At 46.9% G+C, this 12,569-nt stretch overlaps 2 protein-coding genes across 3 annotated transcripts in view; both read right to left on the bottom strand.

Moving 5' to 3' along the window:
* Positions 1–3,493, bottom strand: part of LOC119374479 (DNA mismatch repair protein Msh3) — a 39,739-nt gene extending 36,246 nt beyond the window's left edge. For both annotated transcript variants that reach the window (XM_049410822.1, XM_037644585.2), the window contains exons 1-3: positions 2,936–3,493; positions 1,486–1,594; positions 427–661 (exon numbers count right to left, since the gene is read on the bottom strand). In XM_049410822.1, coding sequence (XP_049266779.1) covers positions 427–661; positions 1,486–1,594; positions 2,936–3,252 — 661 coding nt within the window. In that variant the 5' untranslated portion in view covers positions 3,253–3,493. The remainder of the gene's footprint in view (positions 1–426; positions 662–1,485; positions 1,595–2,935) is intronic.
* A 7,191-nt stretch (positions 3,494–10,684) lies between these two features.
* LOC119373694 (gremlin-2) lies at positions 10,685–11,413 on the bottom strand. Its single transcript, XM_037643757.2, has one exon. It carries the CDS (start codon positions 11,377–11,379, stop codon positions 10,714–10,716), a length of 666 nt encoding a protein of 221 aa, XP_037499685.1. The 5' UTR covers positions 11,380–11,413; the 3' UTR covers positions 10,685–10,713.
* Between the last annotated feature and the right edge of the window lie 1,156 nt (positions 11,414–12,569).

The following is a 12,569-nucleotide window of genomic DNA, read 5'->3' as shown; positions in this document are numbered from 1 at the left end:
CGTTATTATTAGAGGGTAATTAAACGTCTGTATATTTTGCAGCCAGTCATGATGCATTTCTGCATAAAGCATTGAATCACAGGCTTGAAGTACGTGTACAGTGTATTATTGCTTGCATTCATGTTGAGAGGATTGAAATTACTCTTTTGACAGCTGCTGGAACACAGCACGAATGTGGCTGTGCCTTCAACAAAGTGATCGTCTGTAGCAACATGTAGCACAGTGAGGTTAAGTGAAGACACATTGAATATTCAGACGATTTGATTCAAGAAAAGTTCAATGTCTGCTGCTTTTTCTCGGCTGCTGAACTGGCAAAATCAAGTTGCGTGCACAAAAGTGTACGCTATGCCAGAAAAGAATAAGCAATTCAGTGGGAATGCTCCATGTCATCACATAATCAGCGGCGCTACGAAATCATCAGTGCACCTTCTCCAATCAATGTCGACTTGGTGAACAACGCCGTCAGTTCACGGGTGAAGACGGTAGACTTCGACGCTCCGACCGACTTGAGCGCCGCTGACTCAGTCTGCCGGACTATGCCCACTTTGTGCCCGCGGGAAACGAGCCGCTCCACGTGGAAGCCCAGGCGGTGTACCGGAATGCTGGCTGTCATGAAGTTGTGGTCACGGTTGCACATGATGGAGAGCTCACGGGAAGCCAACTGCATGAACGTCGGAGCAACGGCAGATCAAGCAACTTCAGTTGTGCCGTGGCTCGCACAAATGCAATCGGTAAGAAGCAGCTATTAAACATAATGTCCAATGAGGTAACGGCGCTAAAAACAGAGAGAAAAGATGGGACAAGCAAAATGACACATTGCAAAATGACAACACACATGATTCATACTACACAGCCAAGAGCACTTGTACGACACAGTTTCAGTTTTTCTTTAGAGTAACTAAAAAAGGTGAACGCATATCATGTAGCTCAAAAGACGCATGCTTTGGTAAACACAAACTTATTGAAAACTAATAGACAATGAGGCTGAAGAAGGTATAGGGCACGTTATTTGGAGTCTTTTAACTCCGTTGCAGTGATTATGATATAAATGTGAAGAAATTAAAGCGGACAAAAAGACAAGTCGTCTCTTCATCCATTTTAATTTATTCACATTTACATCATGATTTTGTCCCCTGTACTTTCCTTGGCCCCATTGTCGGTTTTCAATAAGGTTGTGTCTAACAAAGAAAAACGAGCCCACAAATTCCCCTTCTTTCGTTCATGCTTTCATGAGTAATATATAATGTGGATTACACATTTTTTAATTGAAGCAATATAGATGTCCTGCACTGAACCTGACTTTAAGAAGGCAATCACCAAGTAAACAGTGCACGTAATTTGACGCAGGTGTTGGCCTGTGTCAGATTACATGCAGTACATTTACACTGCATCAATACAGGCGCTACGCGCAGTTTCTTTAACACACAAAACACTCTCTCCGCACAGATAAAGGTGCCACAGCAGAGACGATGAATGTAAGAATACCTCCGCATCTTCTCCGAAGAACCGGAAACGATACCCACATTCAACCAGCAGGATGGTGTTGGGGTGTCGCTGCTTGATAGCCACGACTTGGCTTTCAAGCGGTGTGTAGCTGTGGAAAAAAAATTTTTTTTAAGGAGAGAAAACAGCACAACGTGACAGCTTTTGCAGAGTTAAATCGATGCAGCCATTGAACAGAGGCTCTAATCCTCATTACTCTAGTCTCTTCATCATGATGTCGAGCATGCCTCGTAGTATCAAATGCAAGTGAGTTAGCAGGATCTTCTGCACTTATATGTAATCATACAAAGAATTGACGTGACATAATAATTGTTGGGGTTTTATGTCCAAAAACCACGATATGATGAAAGGCGCCGTAGTGGAGGGCTCTGGAAATTTTGACCGTCTGGTGTTCTTTAACATGCACTGATATCACACAGTACACGGGCCTCTGGCATTTCACCTCCATCGAAATGCGACCGCCGCGGCTGAGATCAAAACCACGACCTTCGGGTCAGCAGCTGAGTGCCATAACCGCTACATCATCACGGCAGACATCGACATGACAGTATCCAATGCTCATTACTCGTAACGTTTTATCATGACACCTTGTATGCTTCGTAGTATCAAATGCAAGTCAGTTAACAGGATCTTCTGCCCTTACGTAATCGCACAAATCGTGATGACAGCCTCTAACACTCATTACTCTAGCCTCTTATGGCATCATACATGTTTCATAGCATCAAATGCAAGTCCACTCACAAGATCTTCTGCTCTAACATAATCGCAAAAAGTATCGAGATGACGGCCTCTTATTCTGATTACTATAGTCTCTAATGATGCCATCATGCATGTTTCGTAGTAACGAATGCAAGTCCGTTTACGGGATCTGCATTTAAGTGATCATACAAAGAATCTAGATGACAAATCTCCAATGCTAATTACTCTAGCCTCTTATTATGACATCGTGCATGCTTCGTAGTACTAAATGCGAATATCTTTACTGCATCTGATCACATGTCATCACACAAGTGTTTACTTCGAGAGCTTGTGAAGTCACACAGTGCTCTACTGTCTCTGGTCACGACGATGTCACGACGATCTCAAACGCACATGTTTTAAGAGAATTTGTTGCTAGGCTAGTTGGTTCATAATGCTAAACTGCAGAGCGCGAATTCAGTTGTTTATTTTGCTTAAAATTAATAACAAACAATCGAGATGACAGCCTCTAACGCTCATTGCTCTAGCCTCTTATCTTGACACACTGAATGCCTCGTGGTATCGAATGCGAGTGTGTTTACTGGATCCTACACAATTGTTTACTTGAGTGCTTCTAACGTAATACAACTCTCCACGGTCCCCTGTCACGACGATGTGGCCTCAAACGCACGTGTGTTTTAAGAGAACTAAGTATTCGTTGCTGGGCACGTGTGTTTGCTGCACCAAACCTGACCTTGTTGGTTTCGAGTTTCCGGCATCATCGGCGCTTTCGGCAAGCGAGTCGCAGCTTTCACTGTTCGCCGCGGAGTTCGTCTGATGCGACGCTGCTCCAAAGCGGGTGCACAGCCTGTTCTTGATATTGGTGAAGTCGCCGCCTGCGAGTCCTTTTCTTTTGTTCGTAGCACAAGCCGCTGTTCTCGAAGATGAAGATGCGTCGCTCGCACTTTGCTTGGAGTCCCTTTTCCGAGCCTTGCCACCGCTTCCGTCTTTCTGCGACTTCGACGCAGCCCGGCGCCTGATTATAGCGCGTAGTTGCGCTGGCGGAACCATACCCTCTTTTTGACAGCGCGTGGATTACCTTACTGAGGCTCCCGCAGATCGCTTGTTACAGATATTCATTGGGCGTTCGCAGTGAACACAAGTGAACACACAGAAAGGACAAGACTTGAGTATCTGCTAGTAGCACTTAGGTACGCACGTTAACCTTCGTGTCATCGCGTGATGTTCGCTAAAGAAGCAATCTCGCGCTCTATGAAAAGCAACAACGTTGTCGGCCCAGGAGTGCCGCCATTACGTTGAAGCGAAACCGAAACCAGCGCTTTCATGGTTTGCGACATAAGCTATAATTTTTTTCTAGCAAGAGTATAATGTTATGCTTGATGAAACAACATTATTATTAATCTTTCATTTGCGCCTCTACTTCGACTAATAATTACGCTGAAGAGCACAAAAAATATTTGCGATTTCTCAATCAACATTTCAACGACGGCTCTCGAAGGGTATGTGCCAATTTCGAAGGCTTTGCTTGCTGTAAATTAGTCGTATCTGTGCGTCAAAAGCAGTTTGAGGCTAAAGCAAGTGATGGAGGCTATGTTTGAGGAATGATTAGTTATTTTGTAATTCAGTAAGCATGCATAAAACGACGGTTATTTGTCAGATCATGAAGAAATGCCCCTTCCGTCACCTTTCGGGATTCCGCAGAACTGACTGCAAGTGGCTTCCAAAACTGCATAGTCAAATCTCGGAGGCCATGCACTATTCTTTGCGTCTTGCGTAAAAGCCGCTCCGCGGCAGCACCTGCTAAGCCGCCGATAAGCGCGGCAAAACTGAACAACGTAAATTGCGATCTTTGAACAACGTTGCTTTGAACGTCCTCAGAGAAGAGCCGCTTTATCAGCATTTACAATGTATTCTGGGTTTTGGCACCAATGCTGTCGATCGCGTTCTTTTTCTGCGTCTTTTTCAACACCGTTCGCTCATTGTAGCTGCGATGTATCTATCAGACAAGGTCGTTTTCGGTGCGGGCGCCCTTTCAATGAAGAGGCGAGGTTGTGGGAAGTGGAGAAGCCAGGATGCTGTGCACGGTGTAAGAAAAAAAACATTCTTACACCGCGTTTGCTAGGTTCAACCGTTGCTACACCACTGCAACACACGAACGGAGGGGGGGGGGTGTAGGTTGCACCCCCTTCCCCCCGCCGGTTGTCCACAACAGAAAGCGGGTTTTTGGCAAGCAGCTCTTATCATAGCATAGTCGAAAAGGGGAGTCAGGGGGAGAAAGAAAGAAAGGAGGAGGGGAGGGGTAAAACATGGCATAGCCTTGTATAGTACAGTTTATGCGCCACAGACAGTGGCTATAGACCCTTTCCCAATTGTAAAGCTAGCTTTCCTGCTATGCAGTTTGCCCAACTATTGGCGGCTAGTCACTTACCGCAAACAGTGTGTTCAAGCGCATTTTGCTTACGCTATGACGTATAAAATGTAGGCTCGGATCTCTTGACCTGAACGCGCATAATAGACAAGCCCTCAGCACGTGCAACCAGGACCTCGTATCCAATCTAAACAAGACAGGTGCTGATAATAGTTGGGCAAATATGCAGCGCAGGGAAGCGCACTTGCGGATTATGAAAAGGGTCTATAAAGACAAAGCGGGGCTGATCGGTACCTATAGCTGGTCCTGGCCTTTCGAGGTTTTGCCAAGTTTTTGCTGAGTTTTGCAAGACTATATATACTAGGTTTTGCTAATTTTTGCGAGGTTATGGTAAGTTTTGCGAAGTGTTGCGAGGTTATGCTAAGTTTTGCTAGGCATTGCTAAGCTTCTGCTAAGTGTTGCCAAGTAATGCAAGGCGATGCCCAGACTCGCCATGTCCCACTCTATCACTCTAAACCAGCCTTCAGTCTCGGTAGATGCACCCGCATCAAATACGACTGCAGCATTGCCGGGTGTTGCTAGCAGGGGCGTAGCCAGAAATTTTTTTCCGGGGGGGGGGGGGGGGTAACCTTACGTTATGTATGTTCGTGCGTGCGTTTTTGTGTGCGTGTTTACATACGCAAGCAAAACTGAAAAATTTCGGGGGGGGGGGGGAGGTGGAACCCCGTCAACCCCCCCCCCCCTTTGGATACGCCCCTGGTTGCTAGGCAACGCGAGGTGACGTCATCGCATCTCGAGGTTTTTTGTCAACGACGGACGGACTAACGCTCTGTTGTCGAGGGAAGGCTGTTGTCTCCACGCGTTCCGTTCTTGCGCAAACGTCACTTGACCCACGGCAGTGGCCAGTGTGGCAATAAAGGGGCAATTGATGCCGTTGCTATGGAAATGGTCATGCCAAAGAGAGAAAATTTCAACTTTAATTAAATAAAACAAACAGCTCCGCTGGTCTTTCATCGTCACATATATTGAAATGGCTCTGACTTTTTACCTTGACTTGTAAGTGACTTACAGGGCGACGAGTGCTTCGCATTTCACACAAGGAGGTTTTTTTATAAACCTCCTTGATTCCACCTTTGTTGCTTGCCATTCTTTTTTCTTTCTTTTTTGCCGTCACTGCATCAGTATGGAGAGCTTCAGCTTTATCCGCAAACTCCTTAGCTCCTGCCGATGACCGGAGGCGCGAAAAGCGCGTGCATTGAACTTATTGGCCTCACCCTTTGTAACCAGCGGTATCATATAGTGCAAAAAGAAAAGCGACACCCTGATTACTGCTTTAAAAAAATGGTGCAGTGGCTTAGCTCGGCTATGCCAGGATAACGTAGCGTTAGCAAAGGTTCAGCTAATTATTCTTAGCTTTCCTGATTGTCTAGGATTAGCTTGATTATCATGCCTACTGCTGCTCCAATGACACACACACGGTATACGTATCATGTGGCACATGTATGTTTATTTTGCCAGGCAAGTACTTCGGGATCCGATGAGTTAAGCTTCTCCGCTCTTCTGCGCCGTTGAGCAGCATTTGCGCTCTCCTTCTCCATGGCTATACCACAATGGCAAACGCCAGTCAGAGGCGCTATCAAGCGGCTCCAGCGCAGTGTCAGACGGCGACTGCACAGCGAAGGCGAATAGCTGCGCGCGCGCGGGCGCCAATACATCTGCCAAGGCTACGACGTCACTCTTCTGGAAAGCGCAGACCTGCGGCGGCGGAGTGCGCGGGAGCTGCCGGCTCCGGTGCGTGACATCACTGATCCACGCGCATGCGCAGCACGGTTGTTGAGGAGCCACGCGAAACTGGCTCGGCTAGGCCAGTGTAGCTAACGCTAAAAATGTGTAGCGTTTGGTGTAGCTCTAAATCCTGCGCTAAATGCAGCTCCACTACTGTGAAACCTGAGGAAGTGCCTAGCACGGGCACCCAGCGATTCTCGTTCGTAGAGTTCCCACTGCTCCGTTTACCGAACCGTCGACGACGTCGATGTTTGAGGTAAGCATGTAGGGTTTCCCTGGCATGAGTACGATCTTGCTAGGGAGATTCGCGTACTCGGTGTGCGCAACTTTTTGCTGCGCTTTATGGGCTTCCTACTTGTTACGGCAGTTGAGATACGTGTCGTCTGCGGCGGATTCCGTCAGGTTGTTTGCCCCTTCAGATGTAGCGCCGGAGAAGTGCCGGTGGGAGGAGCACTCGCGCGCTTGGCGAGGCGATGGCGCCCTCCTCTCAGTCGCATGTTTCCGAAGCATTTTTAGCGATTTTCAGTAAATTATTGCGATTACTCTTTGGTTATTTCTGTTAACTATATTATTTTAGGCATTGTTCGTTTATATTAATCCGGTTTTGAGCATTGCTAGCCTTGTCTTAGGCCTGTATTGTCCACTTGATTTTGAGCGTGATCACGCCACATGAGATGTACAGGTGGACGACTAGCCAGGCCCCTAAAATGCTACGCGCTTTAAAAAAAGGGAGGCAGTACAGACCGTTTTCAAGTATAACACTTTATTACACGTGCTGCGTTGCATCAACCACGAATGAGCCAGCGTGTTGAGACAAACGCGCGACAGATGATGGCGGAAGACTAGAAAACCACTCGACTATGTACAGAGTCGCAAGCTTTTTTTTTTTTTTCGTTGTTGGCGCACACGTTCCAAAAATCATAGCAGCTGATGAATATTTCTGTGTCTGAGTGAAAGAAACAACTGAATGTATTCTTGCCCGCTTCTCATATTTGGTGTCAAGTGAAAACAAACAAAAAAAAACAAGAGAGAGAGACAAGTGAAAACGATGATAAGGAATTTTCAAATGGTGACGAAATCAAATAAAATCGCGAAAAAAATTGCGTGCCAATGAACATCACTTTCTTGCAGGGAAGCAAAACTGGAATTCATGACCGGAGACAAACATCACTTAGGCCGTGGAAGTATAATACGTTCCAGAATGTGAGAGATTTAAAACGAATACAATATAATTGCTTTTCATTTAAGTAACAGGTACAGCAGACGCGTGGCTAGAAATTTTTTTTTGGGGGGGGGGGGGACAAGGGGTTCAACCAATCGTTATGTATGTTTATGAGTGTGTATGCGTGCGTGTATATATACACATGCAAAATGGAGGGGGGGGGGGAGGTGTTGAAGCCCCCCTGGTTACCCCAATGAGATACGGTAAGGACTTTCCTCAAAACAACGTTAGATAGATAGATAGATAGATAGATAGATAGATAGATAGATAGATAGATAGATAGATAGATAGATGGATAGATAGATAGATAGATAGATAGATAGATAGATAGATAGATAGATAGATAGATAGATAGATAGATAGATAGATAGATAGACAGACAGAGAGACAGACAGACAGACAGACAGACACAGATAGATAGATAGATAGATAGATAGATAGATAGATAGATAGATAGATAGATAGATAGATAGATAGATAGATAGATAGATAGATAGATAGATAGATAGATAGATAGATAGATAGATAGATAGATGTTCATGGGGCCCAGAAGTTCCAAAAGAGCACAGTTATGAGGAATGTATTAGCGAAGAGTCAGAATGAATTTTAACCAGCTGCTTTTTTTAAAGTTCACATCTGAGTACATCAGCGTCGCCGTGAATTGAATGAATTGAACACGTGACCACTACTTCGATCGGGAGCAGAACTGACGTCAGAGCAATCTGAGTCACCGCGGTAAGTGATCAGCTATATACGCCCAACAAGTAACGTTTCCCTAACATCTCTCTATTACTTTTTTTCGTTTGCAATGACTGGACAGTGTCCATCTTGGTTGCACAGATTATTTTTTAACGTTTGTGTAGTCTATAACTCGAAAAAAATCAGAAATTGACAGTTCGATGAGGTTCAAGATGTCCTTCGTGACTGGCACCAACGTACAGCACGACATAAAAAAAAACTGACACAGCTGATCTAAAATGAAAAGCTTCTGGAATCAGCTTAAAGCCTGCACGTGAGTGCTTCGCGGCAACCAAAATGGCATCTAGCATGCCTTCAATAAGAAAAACAAATTTTGCAATGAATTTTGCGTTACACACCCTACATAATAGAAAGGCCGGAAGGGGAAGATGGAAGATTGCGATGAGAAATTCGTTAAAAGGGTGTGTGTGCTGGAGCCGACGTAGAGAAGTCCACTTGCCGAAACGTCGGCTCCAGCACACACTCCCTGTTTACGAAATTCTCAACACACAATACTGTACCACAATCACATAGTTATAATTTCACAGATTTGGATACCCTACCGAAGAAGAACCGTATGTCTTAAATGTACCACAATCACATATGGTCTTGTATGGGCACTACAAGTTTCCATACTGCATCCCATATGGACGTACATAATTATGGATTAAATGTGGCTGAAGTTAATACACGTGCCGGAATCACGTGTAGATTATGAGGCACTCAGTAGTGTGAGACTCCCGATCAAACATCAAAACCTAGAGTTCGCACTTGCATAGAAGCACGTGCACGTAAATCGAAGGTTTTCGCATTTCGCCCACATCAAACACCAGCGGGGAATCGAACCCAACACCTCGTAGCAGCGAAATGTCATAGAGAGTAAACCACCACTGCGGTTATGATTACGTCTACAGGACAGAATAATCATACTTTTTTTTAGTAGGATGGAACGTAGTTGTAACACGTCCAGGTGTATAATTAACGAAATACGGGGAATGATGGATGAAGGGTTTGTTTTCAAACCAACATACAATATCTTACTCATAAATACATTCACCTGCCACTGAACAACAATAGAAAGTACCAGAGACATGTACAAGAACATCCGGTTCTCGGTGGGATGTAGTTAGCAACAACCGAGAGCTATAGCATACCGTGATCCACGATGCGCTTTCGCGATGAGGCGTCTGCTCGTGCGCGAATCCGCCTACCTGTGAGCTCCCATGAGGCAGGCGTTACGAGCCAACTGCGCATGCGCGGTGTTCCCACCGAAGCGACGGTAGAACAATTAAAAGGAGATCGCGCTGGCGCACTTGGATCGTAGCGGCTGTCCCGTAGGAGTCTCAGCGCTGAGTGGAGTCGCGCATGCGCAGACGCGTCGTCGCGGCAGGGAACCACGGAAGGTTGAAACTCGACTACGTCAACGACATGAGTACGAGCTATAGTGTCACGTCGTGGTCTCCGTGTACCGAAGAACGCATACTCACATCCCTTCCGTTTAACTATAGCATACACTGATTCGTATGCGCGGTAGCCAAAGAAGCGATTTCGTGCTAGATGTGACGTCACGATGAAGGCTGCGGCGCGCCATACGCACCGTCTCCTCAAGTACACACATTCACTGAGACAGAAATCTACAGTATACATACTACAATATTGAAGCTTATTTGGCACTGACGCAGGCAACGATCGCAAACTGTCTTCGTTCGAGCAAATGAAGAAGCTGCAGACGGAACGGGAACACACGTCATGGACGCATCAGTGCCATGATCCTGTCACATGATCACGTGCAATGTGGCCTTCTAGTCTCTCAAGACATTTGTGTGCGATCACCAGAGTGGGAATGCCGGTACTGTTGGAGTGACAAACGCGATCGAATCACCGCGACTTTCGCTACAACGGTTCACACTGTCGGTTCTAGTTTAGCACTCAAGTGACGTAACGATGACGTCAGTGTCAAGCTTGTGCTGTAAGTCCTGGACACACTGTTGCACGAACATCAGGCATGACAACACCCTTATAGTTGAGGTTCACAAGGTACCAAAAATAAACACCACGGCTACCTTGGCCAAGCCAGTACATCTCGTTCAGGTTCCACACAGGGGTGACGTCACAGTTGGACGCATAGTCCATTCGACGTTCACTGCTTGTGGAAGAGACGACACAAAATCGCGAATCTTGCCGAAAAAGCGGCACCTATGTGACATAATCTGGCTGCGGACGGGGAAGTGACGTCACATTATCACGGATCGGGCATTCGTCCTTCACTGGTGACTGTGGAAGTGACGTCACGAAAGTTGCAGAAAAGCGACACCAAGCTGTGATGTTCCGGCTCCGGGTGGGAAGGGACGTCATAGAATCTCCCATCCGTCCTTCGTTGCTGACTTTATAAGTGACGTCACGAAGTCGCATCGGCCGCCAGGCAGCGACACCTGTGCACTCGCTGCAGCGTCCTCTTGCGGAGCGCTGGCTTCTGGCCGGGACACACGAACGTCACGCGTACCGGCCGGAACTTCACAGGCTTGCAGGCGGCGCACGACACGAATGCCCCGACGCCGCCGCGTCCGATGCCGACCGCTTTCAGCGACGTGCCGTTGTTGCTGTCCGAGGCGCCGGCAACGGCGACGTTGTAGCCGTGCGGGACGTAGAAGGACTTGCACTGTCCGTAACAGTAGCGGTTACGTAGCAACGCCGAGTGGCAGCCTCGTTCCCAGACGCGCTGCATCAAAGGAGCCGTGCGGCACCAGTCGCGTCGAGGTCTCTGGTCTTCGGCGTCGTCGCCGACCTGTTTCTTGTTGTGCTGTCGTCGATGGTGGTGGTTCTTGCGGAAGTCCCCAACCAAGATGGCACGACCCAGGACGAGACCCGGACCTCCGTCCGAGCGAAGCACCCGCTCGACGGGCGATCCGTTGCCGAAGGTGTGCTGCAACTGCTGCAACCGCGTGCGCCGAGGGTGATGCGTCGACGCCGGCGAAGACGCAGCCGCTGATTGGCGCGGAGCGGGCGATGACGTCATAAAGGGCACGCTGGCGAGGAAGAGCAGCAACCCCTCAGGAATCCGCATTGTTTATGCTGTTCCCGTGTAGTCCCGTGTATACCTGCGGACGAAGTGACACAATAAGAGAGTCAGCCGAACAAGTACAAGGTTCTGGTTTTAGAGCTGGACAAAGGGAGATAACGGACGACTGAAATACATAAACATCAAGGATGAATGAAACGTGTTATTAAATGCCCAGCATTTTTTAGCGAACCAAAGGCACTTTGAGCATTTCTATCTATCTATCTATCTATCTATCTATCTATCTATCTATCTATCTATCTATCTATCTATCTATCTATCTATCTATCTATCTATCTATCTATCTATCTATCTATCTATCTGTCTGTCTGTCTGTCTGTCTGTCTGTCTGTCTGTCTGTCTGTCTGTCTGTCTGTCTATCTATCTATCTATCTATCTATCTATCTATCTATCTATCTATCTATCTATCTATCTATCTATCTATCTATCTATCTATCTATCTATCTAGTAGCCTACGTCTGGGTACTCTCGTGATCGCCTCCTTAACTTGGTGTAGACCAAAACTGGCATGGGAGGGCAAGAGGGTTTGAAAAATACGACTGTCTGGTCATGACATGAACAATGTGAAAATTCTGTCGCGCACGTCGTCTAACCCTATCCACCAGCCGCGGTATGCGCCAAAGGTGATTGATAGACTACGTCTACCCAGGAACGGCGAGAACAGACATTGTTAATTCGAATGGGAAGGCGTTATATAAAAAACATGGTTGATGCCGCTGTCATAGGAATCGGTATAACACGAAAGTAAAACGTGTCTTCACAGACGTAGTTGAGCGTTTGTTGGCAATGTCACGCGAAGAACGGCAAGCAGCTCGAAACTTCCAACGCGTTGCGCAAGCAGAAAGGACGCACGGAACGAACATACACAGGATGAGCGCGAACTAACAACTGTCACAGCTCGACAGTTAAAGCGCGCTGGTCAAATACAAAGGAGGACGCACGAAACGAACGCACAAGTATACACAGGATGTGCGCGAACTGTCACAGTTATATCTTATTTGTTTGTGAGCAGCGCGCTCCTTCCGCAAAAGCGGCCGCTGCAGTGAGCGAAATGACCTTCGTGCTCTCTGTAACTTGAACGCAAACTTGCGGTGAGAGCGCAAGACGTACAAGATAAGCGCGCGCGCAGGAGCGACCACGCACACGCTCATCTCAACGCAGGAGGCGACGACATT

This window comes from Rhipicephalus sanguineus, chromosome 11, assembly GCF_013339695.2.
Source record: "Rhipicephalus sanguineus isolate Rsan-2018 chromosome 11, BIME_Rsan_1.4, whole genome shotgun sequence".
In the NCBI taxonomy this organism is placed as follows: Eukaryota; Metazoa; Arthropoda; class Arachnida; order Ixodida; family Ixodidae; genus Rhipicephalus; species Rhipicephalus sanguineus.
Note: the sequence above shows the minus strand (reverse complement) of the source record. Positions and strands in the feature narration are given on the sequence as shown.

Bases quoted from the DNA above. Each gene is read 5' to 3' on its own strand.
- LOC119373694 (XM_037643757.2), bottom strand. From the start codon at position 11,379: ATGCGGATTCCTGAGGGGTTGCTGCTCTTCCTCGCCAGCGTGCCCTTT.